Source organism: Excalfactoria chinensis, chromosome 14 (genome assembly GCF_039878825.1).
Source record: "Excalfactoria chinensis isolate bCotChi1 chromosome 14, bCotChi1.hap2, whole genome shotgun sequence".
Taxonomy (NCBI): Eukaryota; Metazoa; Chordata; class Aves; order Galliformes; family Phasianidae; genus Excalfactoria; species Excalfactoria chinensis.
In genome coordinates, this window is record NC_092838.1 from 3,977,207 (window position 1) to 3,992,906 (window position 15,700).

Consider the following 15,700-nt stretch of genomic DNA (forward strand, 5'->3'; position numbering starts at 1 on the left):
CATCAAAGCCAAGCTCTGCACTTACCGTTGATAGGCCTTATCTCATTTATATGGAGTGCTTTGTAGCAGCCAAAAGAAATTTTAGGCAAGCTTAAATATTTTTATGATTCCCTTTGGGTTCGTATGTATGGTTTTCTCTCCTTCATTGCTTTACTTTAATAAAACCAATGGCTGTAAAGCTGCCTTTGGGCTGGCTGGGAAGGGCTGTGTTCATTGTGCTGAGAGTGGTGCGGGTGCAGGGATGGTGCTGAGCACACTGCAGGCACTGTGCACTGCAGGAGCATATGGCCACATGGAGCTGCACCCCTTGGTGTGGGGCTGCCCCTGGTAGCAGCAGGGCTGGATGGAGGGTGGAGGGGCCGTGCTCTGTGCATGGGTGGAATTGCTTATCCAAATCCCATTAAAAATGCAAATGGCTTCTTTCACCGGGACAGAGCTGCATTAAAAAGTAGGCCATATTGTAAACATTAATGTAGTCCGATTGGCCGGTAGGGACATGGAAGGGGAAAGCGAGCCAGGAAGGCTCTTTGCGGAGCTCCATATAAATAAAAGGACTCTTCTCTCCCATCCAAAAGCTGGCAGCCCAGATAACACTCTACTTGAGCACAGTGCCATGTAATCGTGTAGGACTGCTGCCCAAGAAGAGCAGCTCCAATCCATCACTTGATGAAGTTTATTTGTGAAGTAGGTTTTGAACAACCCTGGCCATTGAGGGCTACAGCAAAACACAAACAGAACAACAAAAAAACCCCTTTGGTCTGATTTCCCTCCCCCCACAGCAGCATGCTGTGGGTGCTTCCCTTAATGTGATACCGCAGTGTCTGATTGCTGCTGGCTCCGCCGACTTCACTCCATGCTCACACACCCCTGCACCACCACTGTGCTGCAGCCACTGCACCTTATGGGGTTCAGACCCAGTGCTGAATCCCAGCTCTTCCTGCAGTGTCCATAGAGCTGTGCAGATCTGGCTGGAGGGAGAGCAGCAAGCAGATGTGACGTACCTTCATGCTGGAAATGGTGTTTTAATACTTTATTTGTATAGCATCAAAAGGAGTGCCAAGCGCACGAGAGATCCTGCCAGCTGCAGCCCTTTGAGTGTCTTAAAGGCAGTCATGTTGCTGTGTAATAACATATAGCGCTCCAAACTGTCATGAGATAATGGCCTGTTTTCAAGGGAAGAAAACCAACAAAAAACTGTAATCTGCATCCCTTCCTGCAGCAGTGTCACTGGGGTGTGTGGGAATGCTGTGCAGGAGTGCCTGTCTCTGGAGGGTCAATGCTGCTGCTGTGAGCCTCCTCCTGCCAAGGGACCTATGACCCCCTAACATTGCCTTATGAAGGTTGGGTATCTCTGTGCTGGGCTCTGTTATTGCTGTGTCTAGGCTGCCTGTGCCCCCAGTACTGTGTGTGCTCCCCTGTGATATGGCTGTGTTTGATAATTAACTTCCCCCCAACACCCTTGAGTGGAACATGTCCAAATTGTTAGGCTTGGGTTTGTTGGTTTTTTTTTTGCCTTCCCCCCTCCCATCCCAGCTTTCCTTTCACCTCCTGGTGGGAGGAAGGGTTCCATATCACAGCGCCCTGCAGACTTTCCAAGGAAATCAGTTGTCCAAGTACAGAATGTGTGGGAGTTCTTGCATTTAACAGTGCAAAATGGGGTTTGATGGGGGCAATGGTGGCAGTTGTTCTCCTGGCTGGGGGTCGGCTTGGAGCCATGGAGTAGGGTTTGATAAGCTGGGGGCTGAGGGCAGAGCTGTTCCCTGTGCCTGGGGAGTGCTTGGGGCTCATCAAGGCACCTGGTGCTTCTGCTCAGCAGGGCTGTGGCCTTTTTGTTTGCAATTTGCTGGCTCTCTGCTTCAATATATTATTTTTCCCCATTTTAAATGGATTTGGTGAACATTTTCAAGCCTATTTCTGGCTGCTCAGCCACCATGCAGCTGCTCCAAGCCTGCTCTCTGCTCAACTGGGGTGTTCGTGGGGCATGGAGGGTCCTAGGAGGGAGCTGCAATCACAGAGCTTTGGGCCCCACAGTCCCCTATGGGACCTCCTGGTGTTATCGAGGCTGCAGAGTTAGAGACCAAAGGAAACACCTGCTATGTCTCAGAGCTGCTGGAGATGAACCTCTGCTCTTTGCTGGAGCATGGCAGGAGGAAGTGGTTGAAATAACAAGATAACGTCCAGTACTCTGCTCACCTCGGCTGGGGAGGGGGGAGGGAGGGAACAAGCAGTTGGGGTTCTGGGTAGCATCACCATGCCATGGGCTGGTAGGAGCAGGGAGGGGCTTCATCTCTAGTTCTATGCTGTTCCGTGGGATAGGGAGCTGTGCAGCATGGGGTGGGATGATTCAGGGCAGGGGAAGATGGGAGAGCTGGAAGGATGTGTTTGGTTTGGTGCAGCAGCCCACCTGCCATCCTTCTCACCCCAGGGGGCTGCAGGTGTGTGCAGAGTGACGCGCTCTGACTGCCTGGGCTGTGCAGCCTGCAGGAGGCAGGGGCAAAGATCTGCTGGAAGGGAATCATGGAAGCATCTTGCATGCTCCTGATAGCCTCATGCAGGGGAGCTCTGTTTGTGCCAGGAGAAGTTTGCTTTTGCGCCTCACGGTGCTGTCAGGGCAAATGAGGGCTGTGTGTTCCTGCTGGTGGGTGCTGGGCTATGTGTGGAGGTGCAGTGTGTGGGGTCGGGGAGCTCTGCAGGAAGGAGTGCTGCAGGAAGGGCTGTGGCACCGTCGCGCAACATGATTGCGGCATTTCACAGAGCCTCTGTAGGAAGCTTTGCATTAAGGGGACCCCAGCTGGCTGCTGCTCTCTGCAGTACTTAAACTGATCCGCTGCCTTTCCTGGGGGTAAAAGAAACCCTCCAAACATTGCTTTGTATGGAGAAAAGAGAACCTTGCAAGACACAGCGTGCTTGGCGTAAGCCACGGGCAGCAGAGAAGTCATCCATCTTTATATCGGCCAAGAAAATATTTTGCTGTTGTATTCATGATGGTCATTTCTGCACTTCCTGCAAAGCAAAAGGACTGTGCGACACCTCTGGCACAGCCAAACGAGTCCCAGCTCTACCTCAGTGCCTCATTGCATTGTTCCCAAAGAGCCCCTCTAGGAAGGGCTTCCCTGACCCTGAGAGGAGCAGCATCTGGAGGCACAGCCCCACAGACAGGGGGGGATGCTGGACAAGTTTGGCCTGGCAGCTGGGACTGAGCTGTGTGTGGGGCTGGATAGATGAAACAGGAACTCACGCATACGGGAGTACTGTTATGTGATGGGAAATGAGGTCCATGTGTGTCCTGTGGGAGCGTGTGGGACCCCAGTGGCACTTGGAAAAATGCTCTGAAGTGAGGTGAGAAATAATACCCACCTGTGGTGTTCTGTTGTTTTAGGTGAATTTACCTCAGTTTCTCTGCATTTGGAGCAGACAGAACGATTTAAAGCTTGGTGATTGGTTTTTCGTTGTTTTTATTAGAAATATAGGGGATGGAGAAGATGCTCACAGACCGCACTGTCTCATTAGCAGTATGTAAATGCAATATGTAAGTGCCACCCCAACTTCATTGCACAGCAGCTCTGTGTTTGTGGTCTAGTCTTGGTTGAAGACCACTTTACAATTTTAGGGCCAAATTCAGACTCCAACCCATAACCCACCTCGCTGAGAGGTAACAGAGGGTGAGCCCAGTGTTCCTGGAGGTCAGCAGAGAATAAAGCAGCACTTCTGGCCAAGGGAGCTTGGGAAATGGCTCATTCATGTATGAGCTCCATACCCTATATAGAATACCTGAAGAAAATGACTTTATCATGTAGCATGTGCTCAGCATAAATTCTTCTTGCTTTGGTGTTCAGAAGTAAAAAGCATCTCAGTCTTTGAAACTCTGGTGCCATGAAAGATGAATTGTAGGATCAGAGCTGTGAAACCTGCTGTCCAGTCTGTGGGCATGAGAAAGCTCTCTGCTTGGGCAGGCTTCAGTAGTGCTCCCGGATCAGGAAGATACCGCTGTGTGTTTGGGACAGGCTCACATGGCATCAACTCATTTAGGCACATACACCCACCAACCCCAGTGCCTGAATGGGGATGGGTCCAGGAGCAGCTGCTGCCTCTGCACCTCCCTGCATGCCTACAGTGACAGCAGTGCTGCTATCTGAGCACTGCTGCTTAATGACCCTGCTCTCTGGGTGCCAGACAATGCTTAGAGCATCTCAAATTTAAGAGGGGGATAAGAGGAAGAAAAAAGGCAAGTGAAGTTTTCCTCTCTGCTTTGGAGATAAGTGACAAAATTCAGCTTAAACTGAGTTATTTTATTATTAGCACTTTAGGGACTGGGTTTTTTATCTTCCTCGAGCAGGATTAATGTGCTCTTACAGCAAGAAACAAGGCTTCAAAGCCAGCCAGCAGCCATCTCTGAGGGCTGTGTGTGTGCAGTGACAGGGATGCACTGGGATCGCCCTCCCCTCTGTGCCCACTCCCACCCTACAGGGACACCTTGTCATATTTCTGCCTCTTCCCCAGAGTCCAACCCAGCGTTTCAATTACAATATCAAATTACCAGGTCACCGTCGTTAAACAAGGCTGCCAAGTTTTTAATGATCTTCTCTCTCTTGTCATGTGCTGGGGTGGTTTTTTGTTTGTTTGTTTTGTTTTGTTTTTCCAAGCCTCTATTCCATCTCTGTGCTTCTAATTGAACCCATCTGTAACAGCAGCACAGGGCAGCACCATGAGGCTGTGTAAGTGAGCCACGGGCCAGGCTTTGCAGCAGGCTCATCATTGCTCCTCTAGGGCTGCTGCAGCTCCCAGCACCTCCGTACCAAACCCAGAACTCATTTCTAAGATGGTTCAATCTGGTTCCCCGGGGCCACAATTGATCCCACAGCTGCCGTGCAGTGAGACTGTGCCAGGCTGAGAGCTGAGTGGGGAGACAAACCTGATAAGGTTCACCAAGGGCAAGTGTAGCATCCTACACCTGTGGAGGAATAACCACGGGCAGTACAGGCTGGGGGCTGAGCTGCTGGGAAAGAGTTCTGTGCAGAAGGATCTGGGTGTCCAGGTGGCCAAGAAGGACTAATAGTGTCCTGGTTGACCAATAGTTGATCACAGAGTGACCGTGACCAGCAGTGTGCCCTGGTGGCTAAGGTCAGTGAGACCCTGTGCTGCATTGAGACCCTGTGCTGCATTGCACCGTGAGGCCAGCAGGTGAGGGAGGTGCTTTTCTCCTCTGCCCTGCCATGGGGAGGCCACACCTGGAACACTGTGCTCAGTGCTGGGCTCCCCAAGTACTGACAGACAGGGAGAGAGCTCAGCAGAGGACAGCAAACCACCTGGATGCATCCCTGTGCAATTTGCTGCAGGGAACCTGCTGTGGGAGTTTGACTGAGAGGGTTCCAGAGGTCCCTTCCAAGCCTAAAGTGTCCCCATGCCCTTGTCTTTGGGCATGGCTCTGTGCTCCTTGTAGCCTTGTCCCCACAGGCTGAGGCTGTGCACTGCAGCAATGGAGGCTCTTGGCTCGTGCTTTGAGAAACAGGTTAGGGGGATGTTAATGTTGAAAGAAACAAATTCCAGCTTGAAAAATTACCTGTTAGTATTGTGGCACTGTGCCACCTGGCTATAATTAAAGAGCAGAGCCGAGTCTGCTTCCCTCCCGTTCATTCAGGGCATCTGTCAGGGCCCACGTGTGGGCAGTCGCGCTGCAGGCTCAGTTCCCCCTGCTCTGTGCGTGGGTCTCTGAAGCAGCACTGGCACGGGGAGCGTGGGGGGAGCACATGGGGTGCACGGGGAACACGTGGGCTGCTTTGCCCTCATCGCTCTGAGCCTCTCAGTGAGTGCTGGGCGCGGGTCTCCACTCCATAAGGAGCTTTTGGCCTCCCCTTGGGGTGAGGCTGCAGGGTGCGGTGTTTGTGCTCCCCACAGCTTTTAAGGCTTTAAAAGCTCAGGGAAGACACGGGAGCTCGTTCCGATGTCTGCGGTGCAGGAGCTGCCTGAGCTGTGCCCCTGCCCACGGTCAGAGTGAGGCTCCGGGTGTTTACGTCTCATGCAGTGCGAGATTGGAGATCGCTCTCCAACCTGAGCTCTAATGCAGTCATCGGCCCCTTCCCCGCCCACACCTATCCTATTGCCGAGGATGATTGATGTTCCTCATCCCGCCTGGCTTCATTACGTTCATTGTCATGCAGAGTGTGTTGTCAATTCACGCCTGGTATTTCATATAAAAGCTGCAGACTTTTTTCTTTTTTTTTTTTTCTCTTTTTAATGTTTTGTTCATACGTACTCAAATCCTTCTAATAGTGCATGGCTGGGCTCAAAATATTTAACCCCTTTAAATAAAAAATGGATATTAAAAATGTCTGCTATAGAAATCAGCAGCGAGTGGCCTTCCCAATGTGCTTCAGCACAGATGCTGGGGGCTGCGGGTGTGTGATTGCTCCATCCTGATGGTGAGCAGCTGCCCCTGGAAGCTGGAAATGCTGCTGCACCCAATGCAGCACACATGTAGTGACAGGCAGGTGGTCGTCCTCGTTTGCAAGCTCAGCCACGTGGCAACTGAAGGATGAGGAAGAGCTCACAGTGTTTGTAAGAGCCTTCCAGAAGAGCCAGTGATGAGTGGAGCACCCTGGATCCTGCCCATGCAACCTCTCAGGACCTGCGTGTGTTTTCCTCCCTGTCCTCAGGCATCAGTAACACGGGCACCTTCCTGGCACGGTCCTCAGAGTGCTGTGGTTTGCAGAGAGGCTGGGAGTGGGGAGGGCACCCTGCACTGCCCTGCAGAGCCCTACACAGGGCTGGGGAGCTGCTTGCTTTGGCAACGCCAACAGCTGCAGCGTGTGCCAGGCGGGAGCAATGGAGGCTGAATTATTCAGCCTGAAAGTGAATCTCTGTTACAGCTCGGTATGTGAGAGTTGCTGATGAAGTATTTAAATTCTGAGCTCTGTAATGTAAAATTCATGTCTCTGTGCCTCTGGAAGGAGCTGCCAGTTGAGCAAGTGGTGCTGCTGACCGGTCTGCAGGAGCTGGGTACTGGTGTTGGGGTCTTCCTGGTGTTGGGGTCTTCCTGCAGCTCTGGGATCACAGCATCACAGATCCATGAGGATTGGAAGGGCGCTCTGGTGCACCTCCAGTCCAACCCCACAGCGAGTTCCCTGCAGCAGATTGCACAGGGATGCATCCAGGAAGGTCTGCAGTCCTCTGCTGGGATCTCTCCAGCAGTTCCCTGTCTGTCTATACCCGGGCACAGTGCTCCAGGTGTGGCCTCCCCAGGGCAGAGCAGTGGGGAAGATCACCTCTCTCACCTGCTGGCCTCACTGTGCAATGCAGCCCAGTGTCCCATTGGCCTTCTTGGCCACCAGGACACATTGCTGATTACATCATCCCAGGCACAGCCAGATCCTGCAGCTGGAGGTATGTGGTCCGTGCTCCCTTGGCTGCTGAAGAGGATGACAAGCAGTGTTGGTTGGTTTCATAATGGCTGGGAGATTGCGTGGCTAAAAAAAAAAGAAGTATCACATTGCAGTGCCTGGTATTTCTGAAGGAAAGCAGTTCTATCTTTTTGGCACTGAATGACAGCTTTCTCAGTCCTGATTTGAAAGGCTGGGCCTCTTCAAATCTGTAGTGAAGGCTTCTTTGTATTGTTAGTGCAGAATTAACTGGGCTGATTAAGAGTTGCTTTCTTGGATTGAGAAACCCTCGTGGTTGCTCGGGCAATGGGAGACTTCTAGGGATGTAAAGCTGGTGGGGTCTCTCTGGAGAGAAGCTGGCAGTCTTGCTCTTTTCTTCCCCTTTCCTTAAGAAAAACAAACTAAAACCAAAACCTGTTCTTTCCTGTATGAAGCTGAAACCACTCAGAAATGCCTTTTCCTGCTCTCTACCTCCTTTACCTCTTGTCACCTTGGGTTGGTGACATTGCCACCCCTTCCCTGTGCCCTGCTCATCCCTCAGCACCCCAAAGCCCTGTGTCTGCCAAGGGTGGGAGGTGCTGGTGGTGCCTTGGGGAAAGAAGGGCTGCCCTGCCCAGGTGGGTGCATGATTGTAGAAAGGTTGGGCTTGATAGGGTTCCTCCTGGAGCAGAAAAGCAAAAACACAACATGAATGTAATAGCAAAGCAAAATGAGTTGAAAGATGAGGAGGGTTGTTCAAAACATGAAATGCTCAGATGCAGCAGCTGAGCAGCCCAGGGGCTCAGAGCAGGGGTGGCAGAGCTGTGGGTTTCCCCATTCCCACCCCAACGTGTGCCTTCCTGACAGCTCTCTGCAGCACAGAACCCAGCAATCTCAGAGCACGTCCGCTCTCTCTGCATTTCTGGGGCTGGCAAGGGAAAAACCGCTGAAGTCTGACGGGGAATTAAAGATTTTTGTTGTGTTGTAAGGACTCCAGAAAGCTTTTAACCAAAGCTGGGGATTAAATCCAAACAGCACAAATTTTAGCTCAGCTTCTCCTTATGTGCCGTAAGTGATTAAAAGCTATAAAGCGCTGTCAGAAATTTAGGACTTCCCTTCCTGGAAGCCTTCTTTCCCCTTATTTTACAATTACCGTGCTTCACTGACTTTGTTTGATGTACCAAGCCATAGTTCTGAGTGCAGGAATGGGAAATGGTGGGCTGCTGCTGTACACTTGGGCGCGTGGTGAAGGCAAAGCCGGGCTAATGCATCTGACCTCACAGTTGGCCCAGCGTAGGTGGATAAGCACAAAGCGCCTTTAAAAATGTTGTGTTTTTGTTTTTTTTTCTGTGTGTGCTATTTTGTTCTCTCCAGCTCTGATAATCAGAACTGCAGCCCGTTCCCCGGATCTCTCGTTATTTACAAAGTGGAGGCATTATCCAAATGAGAGCTTCCACCGGGTTGCAGGGGAGCAGCTACGCACTGAGATGCGCTCAAAATAATCTTTGAGTTTCGTGCTATTAGAACCATCTGCCCAAGTGAGGATCTGTCAGCTCTCCGAGGAGGTCCTTGTCTCCTCGCTGGGGCTGATTTGGAGATGGGAGTTTTGGTCGGTCCCTATTCTGTCTCTCTTAACTCTCCATCTGTCTGCTTTATTTGACATTCTGCATCTGGTGCTGTCCTGGGTGCCTTCAGAACTTTGCTCTGCCCAGAGGAGGATGACAAAGGGCTTCTCTTTGGCGGGGACACGTGTCCTCAGAAGTGTTCTCAGCGGGGGAGCATCGAGGTGACTTCCCTGAATTATTCATTTTGTGAAGGACTTGGGGAGAATTGATTAGCCCCTTCTTCAGAACAAGGAGTCCATGCAATGAAATTAGAAACAAGTGGAGATCAAATAAAGGCAGCACTGCTTTATGTGGCATCCAGTTGCTAGGCAGGGTTCATTCTTGCAGGAAGCCGTTTGTCATGGTGTCTGGGTTTTGAGGAGGGCTGGATACCTTCCTGCCAGCTAACTGCATTTCGTGTAGGAGATGAGGTTAATCAGATCCCATGTGGCAGGCTCTCAGCCAACAGTGTGCAGGCTCAGGGGCTGATGTATGGCATGCCCAGTGTGCTGCAAGTCCCTGTGCTGCCTCAGTGGCCCCAGATGTTGCCAGCACTGCATCCCAAAAAGCCAGCCTGGAAAAAATGGGCTGCCAAATCCTTGGAGATTGAGCCCCATCTCTGAAGGCATTCAAGGCCAGGTTGAACTGCGGTCCTGGGAAGTCTGATCTAGTGGCTGGAAACCCTGGTTGGAACTGCATGATCTTTGAGGTCTCCTCTAAACTAAGCCATTCCATGACAAAGGAGCTGAGATTTGAAGCCTGGACCCTGTGGGAGGTACCAGACACCTCTGGCAATGAGAGCACTTGGCCAGAGAAAAGCTGCTCTCTGCGGTGCTGTCAGGGTCCTTCCCTTTCTGAGTTTTCATGTTCCTGGGTTCCACGCATATGGGCTGGCTCTGTTGGCAGCCTGAGTGTCAGGCTAAGGAGCTTAATGCTATGATAAAGGGCATCTCCTGGGCAGAAGCTGTTGGGCTGAGGAAGGATTTTATATTCTAAGAGCAAATCTTTCGGCATTGTTGTGTCTTTGGGCAAGCTGCCCAACTGTCTGCCTTGGGAAGCACATCTGAATGGAGACAGAGCATGTGAGGTGAGGGATGTTGCATATGGCGGGGGAATTCATTTGCATTTGTTTATATTTTGTAAACAGAAGAGAATACCCCACATGAGCAGGAAGATGTGTGCTCAGGGACATGGAGCCCAGGAGCCTTCTGTTCTCTGTGACCAAACCTAGGACACAGGTGTGATCCTGACCTGCTCGTTAGCAGGGTGCAATCAGCAGCTGTCAGGGCTGCAGCTGGGCAGTGCCTCATGCTGGCATCTTGCCTGCAGGCCCTGCTGGTACAGGTCCCTGCCAGCAGTCCCTTGGCATTGAGCAGTTCCTGCAGTCGTGGCTGCATGTGCCAGAGCTCTGCTGCAATCTGTCCACTGCAGGTCTGGGGCTGCTCCTTCCTGCACATCAGTGTCATCACACCTTAATGTAAGGCCACTGCACACCTTGTCTCTCACACAGCCCCTGCTGCCGAGTAACACTGGTGTCTGTGATGCCAGAGGCACCCAACCATGGGGTGCTTCTACCTGCAGCTCATGGCAGCACATCTGCACAGCGTGATCACTGTGTTTGTCCCTCCTGCTACTGCCGATGGCTCCTCTCTGCTGATATCTCACAGCATCATTGCAAAGCATGCAAACCTATAACTGCTCCCAGCTGCATGCTATTGTACGAAGCTCTTGTTTTCTGGCCCTGCTTACTGTTGCCCGCTCTGAGCCCGGGGGTCCCTCCTGTGGTGGAAGTGCAGCCAGACACGTGCTGTGCTCTCGGGATGCTTCTTAATGCATTTTTTTTTCTGGCTGTCAAGTTCTGTGATCCACGTGCGAAACTGCTTTATAGTTTTCTTGGGGATTTCTGAGCAGTGGTTTAGACAAAGACGCCTCTAAGTAGCTTTGGGTTTTTTTCTCCTCCTCAACCTTAATAACATCTTTAGTGTTTTCTGTCCTCCCACCTCTTAAAATAAGGCTCTACTCAGAGATCTGAAAATATCCTGTGCCACTGTCCTGGGGCAGCCCCATCCTTGTGGCTGCAGTGCTGCCATACGAGTCCCAAAGCTGCGGAGCTGCAGCATGCTGCCTTGTGTGGGCTTTTGTGTTCCTCACCTCCCCCGAGACAGTGAGTTCTCCCCAGATGCCTGTAATGGAGATGGCACTGAAGAAGAACTTAGGGCCAGCGAGCGGCCATGCATTACATAGCAACAAATGGTAAAGGTTAATGTTTCATTTTTGTTGTGTATAAATGACTCAGGACGTTTGTAGCTCACCAATGGGATTTGATAACTTTATTATCGCGTAATAAGATTTACAAATGAACTGTCTAATTAGCAACCTGGGAAAGGGCTGCTGCTTGTGCTGCGGTTTCTAAAGTGATGAAGGTGCAGTCCTAAAGCTCCGTAGCAGTGGAGTAGAATGTGCTGCCCTGCAACGTGGCGCAGGAGGCCACAGGAGGAACACCTCCCATCCCTATGCCCCTGGGTAGGGTGCATACATGGGGTCGAGGCAGAACTAGAGCATAAGCTGCTGTACCTGATTAATTCCCTGGGCTGTTTTTCTTCAGTGATTGAGTATTCCCCTAAGTGTGCATGAGATGTTTGCGTGGACCTTTTCAAGGCTTGCAGGGCTTCATTTGAAGTGCTGGATGCAAATCTCCCACTGCTGCAGTGAGCCTCCTGCTTGCTTTGGATGTGTAGGCGAGCGTTCCGCTTCATCATCATCAAATGGATTTTCCTTACAATCCATATTAATATCGATTGCCGGAGAGCCCACTGCTCCTGCTGAACACTCAGTGGCCACAGAGGTGGCCCACAGTGGCCTGGGTACCATTTACTTAATTGAATGGTAGTGTGGAATGCTTTGAGGGCACCGCAATCATTTTTCCACTTGGATTGATAATTCCACGTGTCTGCTGTTCTTTGGGTCCCTGCTCAAAGGGCACTAGGTGTTAAGTGGGCACATATATTTAATATCTTCTTTAATAATTAAACTTTCCAATAAAACCTTTAAAAGAATATGGCTGTAATAAAAACCTGGCATGCTTTTGAGCTTCCCAAGCATTGGCTTTCTGGTTTCTTGCCACCAGAAACGGGCATTCCACCTTTGCTGGGGTCTCTCACAACCCTGCAGTGCCTCTATGTGATTTGCAGCTGAGGGGAAGGACACACGGACACAGCTGCTGCTCCTTCCTGCAGCCTCAGCTGCCCTGGTTTACCTTCCCCAGGCAGGAGCAGATAGCGCTGTCTCCAGAGTGCAAAACTTTGTAGGAGCAGGGAATGATGGAGCACCCAGGATTTGCTTTTCTCTCCTTTCCCACTCTGCCATCATGTTTGTATCCAGAAGCTCATTAACGTGGGGCAAGGGAATGCCATATAAGTGCAACCCAGCAAAAATCCCACCCCTCCAGCTGAGCCCAAATCACTGCTGCTGCAGCACTGCTGGGTGCTGCTGGGGGTTGTTGCAGGACAAATCTTTGCTAATACAGTTCTAATTTCTTCCTTCCTGCCTCCCAGATGCTTCTGTCTGCATGTACTAATGACAGAAATGGTGAACAGTGTTTTCAAGAAAATGTTTATTTGTTTGGCTCGGAGAAGCAGCTCCTGTGTGGAAGGAGTTGTTGGCAGCTGTTGTGCCTCCCAAACCTTCTGTTTGTTCTTTGCATAATGAAACATGTGAAAAGGAAAATGCATTTGAAACTGGATGGAGCAGGGTACAATGAGGGGATTGTGAGCTGAATGGGAAACTTCACTTGCCTTCTCTCTGTTCCTTAAAGAAAGTCCCATGTGGGTGCAATGGAAGCAGGCTTCGTTACTGCGCATCTCTGTCTGCTGCCGTGCTCTGGTGCTCAGAACCCTCTCTCCAAATGCGGCTCCTCTCTGCTGCTCTGGAGTGGGGATGGAGCAGCAGAAGGAGCACCTGAGGTCTTTCCCAACCTTTATCTGTTTTGTGCTGAGCAGGGTCGGTGCTGCTGACGGGGCTCCCTGTTGCAGGGGATGCAGTCGGGGAGGTGGCACATGGGGACAAATTTCCTGCTCTGTTCCCAGAACGCCAACTTTGTGATCTATGTGCGTGTGAGGAGGGAGGAGTGCGTGTCTTCTGGTCTGGCAAATGGAGGCTGGGGAGCTGCTAAAGAAAAGCAGAGCTGTGGGAGGAACGTTGCCCACCTGTTCCCTTTGGTATAATGTTCTGTTTTTGGACGCACACACTCTGAGCGCAGATGTCTGTGTGCGCCGGGTGCTGCCTCTCTCGTACATGGGTGACCTCAGCAAGCTCCAAGTGAGCGCGGGGGCACCCAGCCCCTCTCTGACGTTTGTTCCATGTTTTCCTTCTGCTTACTTCTCTGCTTTTAGTGCCTGACAGTTGTCGATAAGGAGATCTGTAGCAGAACATTAAATCTCAGCGAATCCTGCTCAGTGTCTGAGTTGCCTCTCCCCACAGATCAGATATAACCACATTTCATGGCTCTGGGTGTGCACGGTTCAGGTCCCATCATGTAGCTCTGATGCTGTCCCTCTCTTCTCTCTACAGTTTGCTGCTTTGTGGTGCACAAGCGGTGCCATGAGTTCGTCACCTTCTCCTGCCCAGGTGCAGACAAGGGCCCAGCTTCCGACGTAAGTATCTGCCTGACCCAGCTCCCACACTATGCTGCGGGCAGTTCCTCAGGGCCATCCTGGGGCCCCTCAGGAAGATCAGGTGTTGCTCTTCCATGGGTCTGCTTTGTGTCATCCCTCAGGCTTAATGAACCCAGCGTTTGTGTGCATTGAAGGAGCATTCCCTGCCCCCAGATTCCACCTGAATTGAACACTGCTCTTTGTTTTCAGGGGCCTGTAAGAAAAAAAGGGACAAGTTCGACAGGACAAGGGGAAATGGTTTCAAACTAAATGTGGGGAGATTTAGACTGGGTATATAAGAAGCTTCTTATGCTAAGGGCAGTGAGGCAGTGGCACCGGGTGCCCAGAGAGGTGCCCCATCCTTGCAGACACCCACGGTCAGGCTGGATGGGGGCTGTGAGCACTGATGGAGCTGTGGGTGTCCCTGCTCAGTGCAGGGAATGGGACCAGACAGCCTTTAGAGGTCCCTTCCAACTCGAACCATTCTGTGATGCTATGGTTTTCAGAAGAACGTGGCTCCTGCCACATCGTGGTGCTTTCAGCAGAGCAGGACTTACTTGAGCTGCTCTGCTCTGCCAGCCCATTCCTGATCTGTCTGACAGCTTTTGTGTTTTACAGTGGAAGCTGGCTCATTTGGGGAACTGAAAGGAGAGAGCTAATTGGGGAAACTACAGTGCACTAGAACTCTCACCTTTATAACTATAACCAGTGGGTGCAGGAAGTGCAATGCACAGCGGAAGGTTGAGAGTGAACAAGTGCTTTTGGTCACTGTGCCCTGAGCAGGGCTGGTGCTGGGATGTGAGTTTGGGATGTGCTGCTCACAAGTGTGGGGAAGGGCAGAGCCCTGGGTCTCTGTGCTGGTGGGATGAGCTGCAGGGGCACGGAGCTGCTTTGCTTTTGTAGCCAGCCCAGGGCCCATTGCAGCGTTAAACCTGTGTGTGTAGCAAGGCATTCCTTGCATATCTCCTAGAGGTTGGCAGCTCACAGGGCTGCATGGCTGTCATGCACAGTTGATAAGCCCACTTTTATCTCCACTTCCCACTAGACAATTAGTCAAGATCTTCTGTTGTGTTGGTTTTTTTCTTAATTCCCTACCAGCACTCTGCATGTGCCTATCACTTTTTCCACTGAAGGCTTTCTGCTCTGCAGGGACTGCTGCTAATTGCAGTGTATTGGAAGCTATTGAACCTTACAAATGAGTTAGTGGAGGGGAAAAGGAGATGAGATACAGATGCCAACTGAAGGGACCTGAGCACATACCCAAATTCCCTATTGGTCCCTTACCTTTCTTCATGGGGCTGGAGGTGCTCTCTGACCCCGGAGCACCCAGGGGTGTCATCCCCAGCCCAAGGGGCAGCTGTGCACCCTGTCTGAGCCATGCAGTGCTGTGGTGGTTTTGCAGCATGCCACTTCCCTGCAGCATGCAGCAATTACACCCATGGGGACAAGGAGGGAGCAAGGTCTGCTTCTATTGCTCTGGGTGGTTTCACTGTGGAGTGGAGAGGAAAGAGGGGTGCTGCAGAGTCCAGAGGCTCCCACCCTATCCTCCTGAGCTGGGGGATGTTGGGGGCATGGAGGGTGTCAGCTGGTGCTAGACAAGACCTGCTTGCTTTCCTCCTCCCAAGCAATCCTCAGACCTGCCAGGTTTTGGGTGCTGCTGTTTGTGCCATTTGCTTTAGTGCTGGGGTCGTCAGGTAAAAGCCAGGCTGCACAAGCTGGGGATGCAGCTGGGCATGGTTCCACAGCACTGCTCACATGTGGCGGTGCTGCAAACCGTGCCCATCACAATGCAAACACGGCAGAGAGGTGCCAGCAAACGTGATTGCAGCAGAACTGAAATGAGGGACTCTGAGATGCTAAAAGCATTTAACCTTGCTCAAGGAAAATGAGGGTTGGCAGTGGCAGCGTAGGGCAGGCTGTGCTCCAGGTACCCCTGCTGCATGGTGATGGGTACAGGCAGCTTGCTGAGCTGGGTGCTGTGCACATCCTCACCCAGCAGCTGGCCAGCAGTGAGATGGAGAGCAGCAGATGATGGGAAATGCTGTGCCCATTTCTGCACACTTCTGGTTGTGGGCTCTTGCTGTGCTTT

The 15,700-nt window shown here is 51.6% G+C and overlaps 1 protein-coding gene across 2 annotated transcripts in view; it reads left to right on the forward strand.

Annotated features, from left to right (window-relative positions):
- PRKCB (protein kinase C beta) overlaps positions 1-15,700 on the forward strand; it is a 75,737-nt gene that overhangs the window by 17,695 nt on the left and 42,342 nt on the right. For both annotated transcript variants that reach the window (XM_072349464.1, XM_072349463.1), the window contains exon 3: positions 13,529-13,611. In XM_072349464.1, coding sequence (XP_072205565.1) covers positions 13,529-13,611 — 83 coding nt within the window. The remainder of the gene's footprint in view (positions 1-13,528; positions 13,612-15,700) is intronic.